The sequence below is a fragment of the Clytia hemisphaerica genome, unplaced genomic scaffold (genome assembly GCF_902728285.1).
Source record: "Clytia hemisphaerica strain Z4C2 unplaced genomic scaffold, Clytia hemisphaerica genome assembly, whole genome shotgun sequence".
Taxonomy (NCBI): Eukaryota; Metazoa; Cnidaria; class Hydrozoa; order Leptothecata; family Clytiidae; genus Clytia; species Clytia hemisphaerica.
The window spans coordinates 10368-23506 of NW_027103947.1; the positions used below are offsets into that span (position 1 = coordinate 10368).

At 40.4% G+C, this 13139-nt stretch overlaps 1 protein-coding gene across 1 annotated transcript; it reads left to right on the plus strand.

Moving 5' to 3' along the window:
* The first annotated feature begins 9964 nt into the window (after positions 1–9964).
* Positions 9965–11272, plus strand: LOC136809985 (uncharacterized). The gene has a single exon (XM_067066555.1). The coding sequence runs from the start codon at positions 9965–9967 to the stop codon at positions 11270–11272; it is 1308 nt and encodes a 435-aa protein (XP_066922656.1).
* Positions 11273–13139: the final 1867 nt, after the last annotated feature.

Consider the following 13139-nt stretch of genomic DNA (forward strand, 5'->3'; position numbering starts at 1 on the left):
AATAGTCGTCTAAAATCAATAAAACTTTCCACAATGCTACAACTATACCGACTACGAGTAATGAAGGCATTAACATCTATTTCATGGAAGAATTTGGCCCTGTGTGAAATCGGAAAGTTTTTTTTTTTTTTAATTAGATTTTTTCACAAAATTTTGATATTCGGGTCTGTAAAATACATATTATTCGTGCTACCATCTTGAAATTTTTCACACACAATCCTTGATGCTTTATCTAAAACCCTGCAAAGTTTTAATAGGTTTTGATATGTAGTTCATGAGATATCTTGAAATGCAGTACCCTACCCCAGGCAAATTGGCTCCAAAAACGATTGCCACGTACCCTCGAAACACCCCCTCTGAAAACCTTTTTCGCCGTCAAGGTGGTACCTCATGCCCCATATTGCCTGGACTAATTGGCCTATAATTAGAAACTTCAAGGGGAGAACCTTTGTGTTTGAAGACAGGCACAACTTTAGATATTTTGAGAGTAGAGGGAAAAATACCACTGAGAAAGGAGTAGTTTATCAGCGCTGATATTGGCGACTGGGTTTCCAAAGTTCAGAAAGTCTGTCAACAAGGGTTCACACACAGACTGTTTATAACATTATGTGTCAGACTAATCTACCTGCACCAAGCTCTAAAATCTTAGAACTTTGTGAGGTGAGGTATTTTTGTTTTGTCTAAGATTATTAGAGATATATCACCTTCATTGTGTATATTCTTTATATCGTTTCAGTCAAACATTCACTAATGTTATATACTAAGTAGAAAAACCTCCTGGTTATTATTTAATTATAAGCTTGGATTCCCAGGCTAGAAAATACAGTACAAAAGGGCAAAAATACACACTATCCCACATACACTACAGGTGAAACAAATATTTAAGCAAACAATATCTCACCACAAAAATATAAGAAATCACACAAAAATAGAAAAAAAAACTCAAAAGACTGTCTAACACAGAATCAGAAGTTGGTCGAGAACCCGGTTCGGCGTGCCGCGACGGGACGACCGCACGGGGTAAAGAAAAGCAGTAAATGAATAACTCCGATGTTAATAATACACGGGTTTCATGTCTCAGCTGAGCATGCGCATTACGGTCTTCGCGCCGATTCCTATTTTGATGGTAGGAAAAGGTAGGAAACTTGGCACGGACCTCAGTCGCAGAAAGCAGTTTATGTTTTCAGTCGACTTTCTTTCCTACAACTTTTTGATTTTTGAATCTTTTGCAATCTTTGCACATCTGTATTTGTTGGGTAATGGCTTCGAATAACAACAGTCGTCCATCTTCCAAACGTTCGAGATCGAGAACTTGTGCTGTTGTTGGTTGCAAGAGCAGTGATTATAGATTTTCAAAATGGGAAGATGAGTGGTGTGACTTGCAACAACATATTCAAACTCAGTTTGCACTTGTTTACCACCCTTCCAGTAAGTGATTTTTTGTTTATTTAACATGTGAAAACATAAGTCAGGTTTATTTATTTAAGGTTTCAAGGTCAGATACATACAGATTACTGAGTGTTGGTGGCACTTTATTTAAGTGCCTTAGCTTTCAGACTCTAAATTTTGAGGGAAGGAAGACTGCATTCCTTTTTTCCATTTCTGATAGTGGGGCTTGAATTCAACTTCCAAGATGGAGCTAAATCTTCAGGTTTGTCAATACCCATGGTGAACAAAAATGGAATAACTAGGTGTGTTATATAATTTTTTGCTTGTTTGGTTAATTGAATAACAAATCCAATTTTTCCTTCACCGATTGTTCACATTTCCCACTGAAAGAGAAAACCGGAAGCGAGAATGCTTGGCGAGATGATTAATCGCAGGGAACCATCAAAATAAAAATTTGTGTGGTCACCTAACAGGCACAAACAGTCGAGAGTGTGTTCTGTCATTTTCCGACGACATGCCCACAAAAACCAACCCCACCCTACAATTTTCCTCAATAATAATGTCGACGTTGATGTTGCAATTGGAAATAAAAACAAAACTACTAGGAGACGTCTAAGCTATAATAATAATAATGATAATGATGATGATGCTGTTGTTCCCAACCCTACTGGTGTCCCAAATCCTGTTGTTGATGATTCATCCCTAGCTATCGATTTTGATGTTTCACCTGGACCCATTCCATCTACACGTGATGAATCTCCTAATAATGAACCCATAATTAATAATGCAAACCGTCAATGTCTTTTTCTCCCTTCTTTCTTTGTTTTCCGTCATGGTACGTACCGTAATATGTTTTTTTCTTGCATGGTTACTGTAGCTAGCTTACTTTGTTTTGGTTGGATGCTTAAATCTAAAAATTTTGCTGCTTTGAAAGAAATTAATAAACTCAAAGATGATCTTCACAAGAAAGAGCTGCTGCTGACAAGATATCGATCAAATTGTATTGTTTTGCGACGTGAAAATCAAAAGTTGAAGAAAAATTGTACGTGTAAACTGCCTATACATGAAATTACCATCAAAGATGACAAAAATTGTCTATTTTATACTGGAATTGAAAAAATTTCCACTTTTGTTAAACTGTTCAACTTTATATTTCCATATGTCAAACGTAGATGGGTTGGATTCAAATTTACTTCGACCATTTTTAAACGAAAATTTTCAAAGATTCCTGCTAGGATGGGTCCTGAGAGAAAATTGTGTGGAAAGGATGAGTTTTTAATGCTTCTCATGAAACTTAGGCTTGGTTTACTTGAGAAAGATTTAGCCAACCGATTAAGAGTTCACTGTCACAACTAGTCGAGTTATTCGAACATGGTTGAACGTTTCATCTTCTATCATGAAGTCTCTCATTTTTGTTCCTGATCAGGGAGTTCTCATATCACCCAAACCACCTGTTTTCAACCAATTAAAAATCTACATTCGATCATAGATGCTACTGAACTTTTTATCGAGACTCCCAAAGGTCTCATCAATCAGCGTTTAACTTGGTCTCAATACAAGCACCACAACACCTTAAAAGTTTTGGTTGCAGTTTCTGCAAACTCTAGTATTATTTTTATGTCGCCTGCTTATGTTGGAGGAATTTCAGACAAAGCAATTACCTTACATACTGATTACCTTTCCCTTGTACCACCGCACACTACTTTAATGGCGGATAAAGGATTTACATTGCGGATGAATGTAATGAAAGAAGCAATCCCTTTAAAGTACCACCAGGACCGAGGCAGAGTCATTGTCAGCAGCAGCTCTTAAACAACTATTCCTTGCAAATTGGCGTAAATTGTGACAGGTTCTTGGAGAAATAAGACTTTCGTATTTTATCCCAAGAAATTCCGATTTCTTTATTCCACAAGTGGACGATTTTGATAATTTGTTCAGCTTGCAAACTTGAAAANCCCTGGTCAAAATTCTTTATAAGAACTTGAAAGATCTACCAAGATCTTGTTATAAGAACTTGACAAGAATCTCGTAAGAACTTACTAAAACACTTGCAAGATAGTGCAAGAAATTGGAATTTCGTGCAAGTTTAACAAGTAAGAATGTATGATAAATCATCCAAGAACCTCCTGGATCTTGGAAAGAAATTTGCAATTTCTACACAATATTCAGAAAGAACTTGCAATTACTGTTCTCAAATCTTTTAAGAAAAATCAAGTGAAACTTCTGCCTTTCCAAAAAGGAAACTTCTCTTGAAATTTACAATTTATAAATTTACAAGCTTTCTTTTTTCATAAAATAAGAATTTACAAATTTACAAGCTTTCTTTTTTCATAAAATAAAAATTTACAAATTTACAAGCTTTCTTTTTTCATAAAATAAAAATTTACAAATTTTCTTTTTTAAAAATAATAAAAATTTCGTTTTTCTTTCTTCTCTTTTGTCCCTTAACTATTGAGGACGGAACACGTATTGCGTTTTGTGAGAACAACTGAGATTTAGAACAAAAATGTGATTTGACGACAAAACATTCTGTGTAAAAATCAAATTTAAATAACTATGAAAATGTCCTGGGTGGAAGATTTTAAGAAAGGAGGTTAATACAGCATTTTAGGACAAGAGGGAGATGGAAATTTTCGAAAAATTAATTAGCAGGGCTATTAGGTATCCAAGAATATGTAAGCATTATATCATCCTCCTACTAAAAAAAACAAAATTAAAAAATTAATCAAAAATCATCTTCAGATTCCGAGGAGGACGCTTTGGCTTGATCATCTGGCTGTTGTTGTTGTTGTTGTTGTTGAGTTTGGTTGGCATTACGCTCCCTCCTCATTTTTGCCTTCAAATCTCGCCCTGCCTGGTTGATCGACTCTCTAAATAGAACATATTTACGCTGTCATTCGCTAAAATTAGTTCTCACCAAGATAAAAAAAAATCGTTCATTCGTCAAAATAAGAAAAAAAATTTTGCATCGACCGTGCGCCAAAATTATTACTCACCAAAAAAATTTCCTTAAGGTATTTCCCATCCAGAACGCGCCGTAATCACCGACATGATTTAGTTTTCTTTTTGTAGGGGGCTATTATTTTTCAATCTAGCTTATTTTTAGTTTTATCCGGCGTTTGAGTAAAAGCCACACGCGGGCGTTTTGGATCCGAAATAAGTGGTTTCGTTTCCCATCCAAGAGACTTGTCTCTAGCCCTTCAGACTAGAACCGAACTCGATGGTGAAGGGGAGTCTATTAGGCTGGGAACAGGATACTACCTTAAGGGAACAAATTTTCGCGGTTTTTCGGCAAATTCGCAAAACATTACCCGAAAATTGGTATTTTTAGGGCAAAAAGGCCATATTATGAATAGAAATTGCTCTCAACCGCGAAATCAAATTTCCGCGAAACTTCCGAATTTTGAGCTACGGGGGGGGGGGGGGTCCAAATAAATGGGTGGGCTGGAAATGGTCCTTCTGAAAACCCAAAAATAAAAGGTAAATGTGAGCTAAAATTAAGCTATTTAGAGCAAAATTAGAAGCTTTCTTTTTGACAGCTGAAAAAATTCTTTAAAATTACTAATAATGTCCGGGTGGTTGGAAAATTTCCGAAAAATTAACAAGGGGCGTTTATTTGTCACATAAGAGTATTTAATGTAAGATCTTACAATAAATTATCGTAAACGAATCAGGTATTTCAAAGGTTTTTTAGGTATTCTTATGATAAAATTGTGCAGTTCTACACAGCTTCTATAGAATAATGAACAAAGTAAACTTGCAAGATCTTTCAAATTTTATAAGATGGAAATTAAGAAAGATCATGCAAGTAATCACTTTCAAGTAAACTTGAAAGATCTTGGATGAAATTTTCAAAAAGTTACAAAATCACATTAAACTTGAAAGATCTTAGTTAAGATCTTACAAAGATCTTGTGAGATCATATCACATGAATCACTTCTTGGACATATAAGTTCTTACAATATCTTGTCAAGTTCTTAGAAATTTTCCTACATTATCTTTCCACTGTGTTTGCTGTGGTGATATCTTCCATGATCTTTGTAAGAAATTACTAAGATCTTGTAAGTTCTTTCATAATTCAAGAACTTGCACGAGTATACATGATCTTGAAAGATCTTAACAAGAATTTTGACCAGGGATATTTAAGAGCACTATAACTTTTAAGAAAACTTTTAACACTGAAGAAGAAGAAATTGAACTTTTTATCCTTTGATGCTACCGGGAGTGCCACTAAAAAGTTTCTCTTTTTCAAGTGAATTTTCCCATGGTCTTAAGATTTTAAAAGGACTAATCTTTTCCCATTGGAAAGAAGATTAGATAAACTTTTGATGGGTCATTTATTAGATTTGGTTATTCATTAGATCAAAAGTTATAAATATAATTACATTTGGGAGCTGTTGGTACATTAATGACTTGATGGCTAATTAAAAACACCATTGACTCTGTCTGTCTAATTTCTGTGTTTTTTTTTCAGTGAAAATGAATATTTTAGAGAACAAAAAATACAGTAATATACAACAATGTTAGAGGAGTTTAAACACAAGTGGCCGAAAAGGGGGGAGAGCAGAAAGGCACACAGAATATCTACATGGTATTTTCAGTTCTTGAAATAAAAGTGAAAACGGCACAGACAAAATATGTACAGGAACTAGAATAAAATAAAAATGTCCAAATCCAATGTGAAGGTAGGTGTTAGGTTAAAGTTGAAACATGTGAAGAAATAGAACGCTGGGCATGCAAACGCTGCGACAAGGGCATGTGTAAGTAAAGATACATCGCATCGGACTTCCAATCACCCATGATTGCAATAGAGTCAAGAGGGACACCAGCCTCTAATGCAAAGGTGGCCCCACCACGTCTGAATGAGTGTGACCCATATTGACGGTGTGAGAGCCCAGAACGAGACAGGTGAGCCTGAAGGATGCGCATGAAATCCCGGTAGATAAAAATCCTATTCGACCCAAGATGAGAATCTCTCCAACAAAAGGCTTGATCAGATGGGAGTGCCCCAGGGGTGAGGGAGAAGGCACGAGAAACAGCCGAAACAGGACAAAGGTGGGAAGAGGGTATGGCCACCAGCGGTATAGTAACAGTACGCTGACCGAACTGGATGGTCTTACTCCATCTCACCTTGATGTGAACCCCTGAACCCACAAAGGTGAAGTCAGACCTGGTGAGAAAGGTGACCGGGGAAATTTCCCTCTGGGAAACCGGCAAAAGGTGACTCTTCCGGAAAAGCCCAAAGAAGGAAACAAGACACAAAGCCCAAAAAGAAGCCTGCTTGCTATCCAGAAGGTTGAGCTGGGAGTGAATGAAGGAAAGGATATCCACTGTGATGGGGAGCTTGGGAACGGGAGGGATACCCTTGGAACGCTTGATACCCTGAAGCACAGAGGAAAGGAACCAGTTGTCAAGAAGAGGGTTCGGGAAACCCATCTCACGGTGCAGCAGACCAACAAAATTCAAATAAACACAAACAGACTGCGGCAACAGGAACCTAGCAAGGTAGGCAGCATACATGCAGATGTGAATGCAGTCAGCCGGAGCTGGTTGAATGTCAAGCATATGACAAAACTGAAGATAGACCTTACGGTGCGTACGGTAGGCCTTGCGGGTATTGACAGCATAGGTGGCTTCACGATAGAACTGCACATCTGCCAGCAGTGAAGACGCAAAGTCTAAAAGGCAGAGTGAAGGCATGAGCCAGACCCATACAAACCAAGAAGAAACAAGAAACAGTTCTCAGACATGTGCCAGACAATGTCATCAGATAAAGCAAACCGATAAAAGTGGTCACAAAGATACTGGAGAAAAGCCGCAAGATGTTTGTGTTCATGCAATCGAGAGACATGATCAGCAACAACATTCAGGACCCCGGGGACATGGAAAACTTTGAGGCGAAAGTTATATGTGGCAGAACACCAGAACAGACGCCTGAGGTAAGTCATCATGAGCGGGTTTCGAGATGATCCTTTGTTTAGCATACCCACTGCAGCCGTGTTGTCACAGTAAATATGGACTACCTTATTACACAAGTAAGGAGCCATCGTTCTAAGCAAACACAATGCAAAGAGCCTCCTTGTAATTGATGTGCAAACCTGCTAAAGCAGGGGCATCAATTAACANACGACCCTCGACATGGCCCGAGAATTCTCGGGCCTCTTCGGACCATGTTCGGGCCGAGAGACCCTATCAATTCTTTTGGCCCGAACATGACCCGAGTCATTCGGGCCATGTTCGGGCCATGTTAAATGTTAAATTGATTCAGCATGTCCAGTCAAAGAAAATAGTACAAAATAAGATTTTTTTTTTTTTTACTTCTCTTTTATCACCATTAACATTATTGGTATATATAAAGCTAAAAATATAATAACAACAACTTTGTCTGTTATGTTTATATCGCTCAAAAAAACTTTAAGAGCTTCCCGTGGACACGACCCTGCCTATGCCCCGGACAGTCCGGGGCAAATGTCTGGGGTCTGAAAAAAATAACTTTTTCCCCGGACCTACGTCCGGGGCTCCAATTTTTGCGCCATAAATTTACCCCGGACGTATATCGCCGAGCGCACTTTAAACCCCCGCGCGGTCAGCGATTCTATAAAAAGCGACTGCGCGGGCTGTCTGGGGCGTCCGGGGGTTGTCTCTCAAAAACAAATAATACGAACAACCCCGGGCACGCATCAAAAAAACCCCGGACTGTCCGGGGCATAGGCAGGGTCGTCCGTGGACACGCTTCAGTTTAAAACCAGGACCAGTTTACTAGCAAATATTTCCATCCTAAGTATATTTTAGGTTCTGATATATGTTTTGTATATCAGAGTTTAGATGCAAATGGTTTGTTTTGATATATATCCGGACTCTTGGGACAGCCTCACTCTCATGCGTATTTAAGGCCTCAGTTCTTCCACATGGACCTTTTTCAGTTCTTCATTTGCCTAGTGCTGACTGCTGTATTTTTGCTGTTTTATTATATCCTTGCTGTGCTGTACTTCTAATCAACATGCTATCACAAAGACTGTTTTTTACTATCCTGATGTTCCTGACCACCCCTCCTCTAACTCCTACCCCAGCTGCTGAGGATGACACCACCAATGCCACAAGGAAAAAGAAATGCCCTGGATGCCAAAGAAATCATGATATTCATACCTTTGGTCCACCAGGTAGGAATTGTCAAGGCCCTGTTTCACCAAGCTCCTCATCCACTCATTCTCCGAACAGAACACGGTCTAGTCGTGTTGCTAGTCCAATAGACTCTGGGAAAAACCCCAACACTGTGGCCATGTCAGATGAACAGCTGAACCAATACCGCCAACATTTACAACTTTTAAAAAATCAAGAGTCTGAACTTTTGGAATCAATTAGACTTGAACAGGAAAACTATTTAAGGGAAGAAAACACCCTTAAAGATGAAATTCAACGTCAAACTGAAAAGCTTGAACGTCTCAAGGCTGCAAGAAATCGCCCATCTCGTCCCGCCACACCGCCTGCGAACCAAAACAATATTCCACGCTCAGGGGAAACCCGTTCTACGGAATCCGCCATCTTTAAATCGTCTGATAACATGTCTACGTTACTTCATCGCCCGCTTCTTTCACATCAACAAACTTCTGCTGGTGCTTCGTTTGGTTTTGCTGCTACTGGTGCTACTGTTCCCTTGTTGAATCCTGGTTTGAATGGTCAAGATCCTTCGTTTGTCAATCGCCAATTTACACAAAATGAACTTTTCCTGCGCCCAACACGTACAAATGACATCACTAGAGGTAAAGCATTACGTATTGTAGACTTTGTTTCCAGAATTCGCCCTGCTGAGGATGAAAAAGTTTTGTCGTACGACAATAACTGCAAGTTGGCTTTAATTTTACAGGACTCCAAACCTAAACTTTCTTCCGTTACAATAGAGCAGTATAATATTGCGAATCTTAGAATTTTTTATGAGCTACTTTTTTCTGGGAAGCTTTCCACCCTTCTTCATGTACAGGAATACCTCTCGTATGCGATCAAGGTTCTAGAATTGGCGACTAAGTACACATGGCAATCCGTGCTGCAGTATGATGATGAATTTCGGATTCTGCAGCACACCTATGGATTCTCATGGAGTACTGATCATAGTCACCTACATGAGGTTGTTCTTATGCCTCGCTGGGCTGCGAAGCTACCTCGTGGACTTGGGCTGGGCAATGATACTTCCACACCCAAGAGTGATTCGTCTTTTTTGTCTGGCCTTGCGGGTAACAATAAGGGTCCAGCCATCATGTCTCATCTCTCCTCCGGTTTGGAGATTTGTCGCATGTTCAATTCTCGGAAAGGATGTCAGAAGTCTCCTTGCAAGTTTGCTCATGCTTGTAACCGAAAGGTTGGTCCACAGGTTTGCGGAAAATCTCACCAAGGTTTCCTTCATCCTGTGGGCGAGGGTGGCTCTCAATGACTCCTTTCCGATAAACCTGCTCCATCTCCGCTTGACTCTGCAGTTTGGGACAAAGAACTCCTGAATGATCCAGACCGTCAATTTCTATTTGACGGGGTGGTCAATGGGTTTCAATTGCTCCCAGCAGATGCGACAATCAGCCCTGCGGAGATGGACAACTACAATTCTGCAGTTGGCCCGGGTTCCAAAGAAAAAGTTGAAGCTACAATTTTGGAGGAACTCTCGGCTGGAAATTATATTTTAGCGAATGAAAAACCTGTTATTGTCAGTGCACTTGGAGCAGTTCCAAAGCCTGATTCAGAGGATCTCCGTTTGATCCACGACTGTTCGATGCCCCACGGTTTGGGTGTCAATTCTTATATTGATATTGAGAAACAATCTTTTCAGACCCTAGATGACGCCTGTCGGTTGATAGGGGAAAATTTCTTTATCGCCAAGATAGATTTGAGACACGCGTACAGGTCTGTCCCCGTCCACCCTGCTAACCATGCTGCTCTTGGTTTGAAGTGGAAATTTAGTGGGGATGAGCACTACACGTATCTAAAAGACACACGTCTCCCTTTTGGAGCACGCAGCGCTCCTGGTATATTTCATCGTTTGACCCAGAGTGTTCGGCGCATGATGCAGAGAAGAGGCTTTCCTTTGATCATTGTATATCTTGATGATTTCCTGGTCATTGGTCGGACTCGGCAGGAATGCCAAGCTGCTTTTGATACCCTTCACTCACTCCTGATATCCCTAGGTTTCACTATCAGTCCTTCTAAGCTTGTTTCACCTTGCCAGAAACTTGTGTTTCTTGGTGTTGAGATTGATACTACAACATTGACTCTCGCACTTCCTGCCAAAAAACTAGGTGACCTGAGAGACGTTCTGATGTCTTTTCAGTCCAGAGCTCGTGCATCTAAAAGACAGTTACAACAGCTGGCTGGCCGTCTCAATTGGGCCTGCAAAGTCATCTATGGCGGCAGGACCTTCTTGCGTCGGATCTTGGACCTTATGGGTTCCTTACAAAAGCAGTCATCCAAGTGTCTGCTCAATGAGGAATTTTTTAAGGACATCTCTTGGTGGCTAGATTTTCTTGACGTTTTTAACGGTCAGTGCTCATTCCATGACATGCGACCTGTGACTAATATCCACACAGATGCCTGCAAGACAGGTATTGGAGCAGTGTTTGAGAACGACTGGTTTTATTCCAACTTGTTAATTGATGCCCCTGCTTTAGCAGGTTTGCACATCAATTACAAGGAGGCTCTTTGCATTGTGTTTGCCTTAGAACGATGGGCTCCTTACTTGTGTAATAAGGTAGTCCATATTTACTGTGACAACACGGCTGCAGTGGGTATGCTAAACAAAGGATCATCTCGAAACCCGCTCATGATGACTTACCTCAGGCGTCTGTTCTGGTGTTCTGCCACATATAACTTTCGCCTCAAAGTTTTCCATGTCCCGGGGTCCTGAATGTTGTTGCTGATCATTGTCTCTCGATTGCATGAACACAAAACATCTTGCGGCTTTTCTCCAGTATCTTTGTGACCACTTTTATCGGTTTGCTTTATCTGATGACATTGTCTGGCACATGTCTGAGAACTGTTTCTTGTTTCTTCTTGGTTTGTATGGGTCTGGCTCATGCCTTCACTCTGCCTTTTAGACTTTGCGTCTTCACTGCTGGCAGATGTGCAGTTCTATCGTGAAGCCACCTATTGCTGTCAATACCCGCAAGGCCTACCGTACGCACCGTAAGGTCTATCTTCAGTTTTGTCATATGCTTGACATTCAACCAGCTCCGGCTGACTGCATTCACATCTGCATGTATGCTGCCTACCTTTGCTAGGTTCCTGTTGCCGCAGTCTGTTTGTGTTTTTATTTGAATTTTGTTGGTCTGCTGCACCGTGAGATGGGGTTTCCCGAACCCTCTTCTTGACAACTGGTTCCTTTCCTCTGTGCTCAAGGGTATCAAGCGTTCCAAGGGTATCCCTCCCGTTCCCAAGCTCCCCATCACAGTGGATATCCTTTCCTTCATTCACTCCCAGCTCAACCTTCTGGATAGCAAGCAGGCTTCTTTTTGGGCTTTGTGTCTTGTTTCCTTCTTGGGCTTTTCCGGAAGAGTCACTTTTGCCCGGTTTCCCAGAGGGAATTTTCCCCCGGTCACCTTTCTCACCAGGTCTGACTTCACCTTTGTGGGTTCAGGGGTTCACATCAAGGTGAGATGGAGTAAGACCATCCAGTTCGGTCAGCGTACTGTTACTATAAACCGCTGGTGGCCATACCTCTTCCCACCTTTGTCCTGTTTCGGCTGTTTCTCGTGCCTTCCCTCACCCCTGGGGCACTCCCATCTGATCAAGCCTTTGTTGGAGAGATTCTCATCTTGGGTCGAATAGGATTTTTATCTACCGGGATTTCATGCGCATCCTTCAGGCTCACCTGTCTCGTTCTGGGCTCTCACACCGTCAATATGGGTCACACTCATTCAGACGTGGTGGGGCCACCTTTGCATTAGAGGCTGGTGTCCCTCTTGACTCTATTGCAATCATGGGTGATTGGAAGTCCGATGCGATGTATCTTTACTTACACATGCCCTTGTCGCAGCGTTTGCATGCCCAGCGTTCTATTTCTTCACATATTTCAACTTTAACCTAACACCTACCTTCACATTGGATTTGGACATTTTTATTTTATTCTAGTTCCTGTACATATTTTGTCTGTGCCGTTTTCACTTTTATTTCAAGAACTGAAAATACCATGTAGATATTCTGTGTGCCTTTCTGCTCTCCCCCCTTTTCGGCCACTTGTGTTTAAGGTTCTGATATATGTTTTGTATATCAGAGTTTAGATGCAAATGGTTTGTTTTGATATATATCCGGACTCTTGGGACAGCCTCACTCTCATGCGTATTTAAGGCCTCAGTTCTTCCACATGGACCTTTTTCAGTTCTTCATTTGCCTAGTGCTGACTGCTGTATTTTTGCTCCACCACCCTCCCCAGCATCTTTTGGGAAGCTTCCTTTTTTCTTTTTTATGACCAGCATATATGGTTTTAGTGATGCCCTTTTTTGTCAATGTCAGTTTATATTTCAGTATTTACTCATGTTTTTGTTATTAGTTTGTATTTTTATGCTGTATTATTTTATGTGTTTGTGATTTGTCCTTTTAAGCTTAGCTGTGTACTCATTTTTATTTTATTCTAGTTCCTGTACATATTTTGTCTGTGCCGTTTTCACTTTTATTTCAAGAACTGAAAATACCATGTAGATATTCTGTGTGCCTTTCTGCTCTCCCCCCTTTTCGGCCACTTGTGTTTAATAACTATTTTTTCATACCAAATGAGA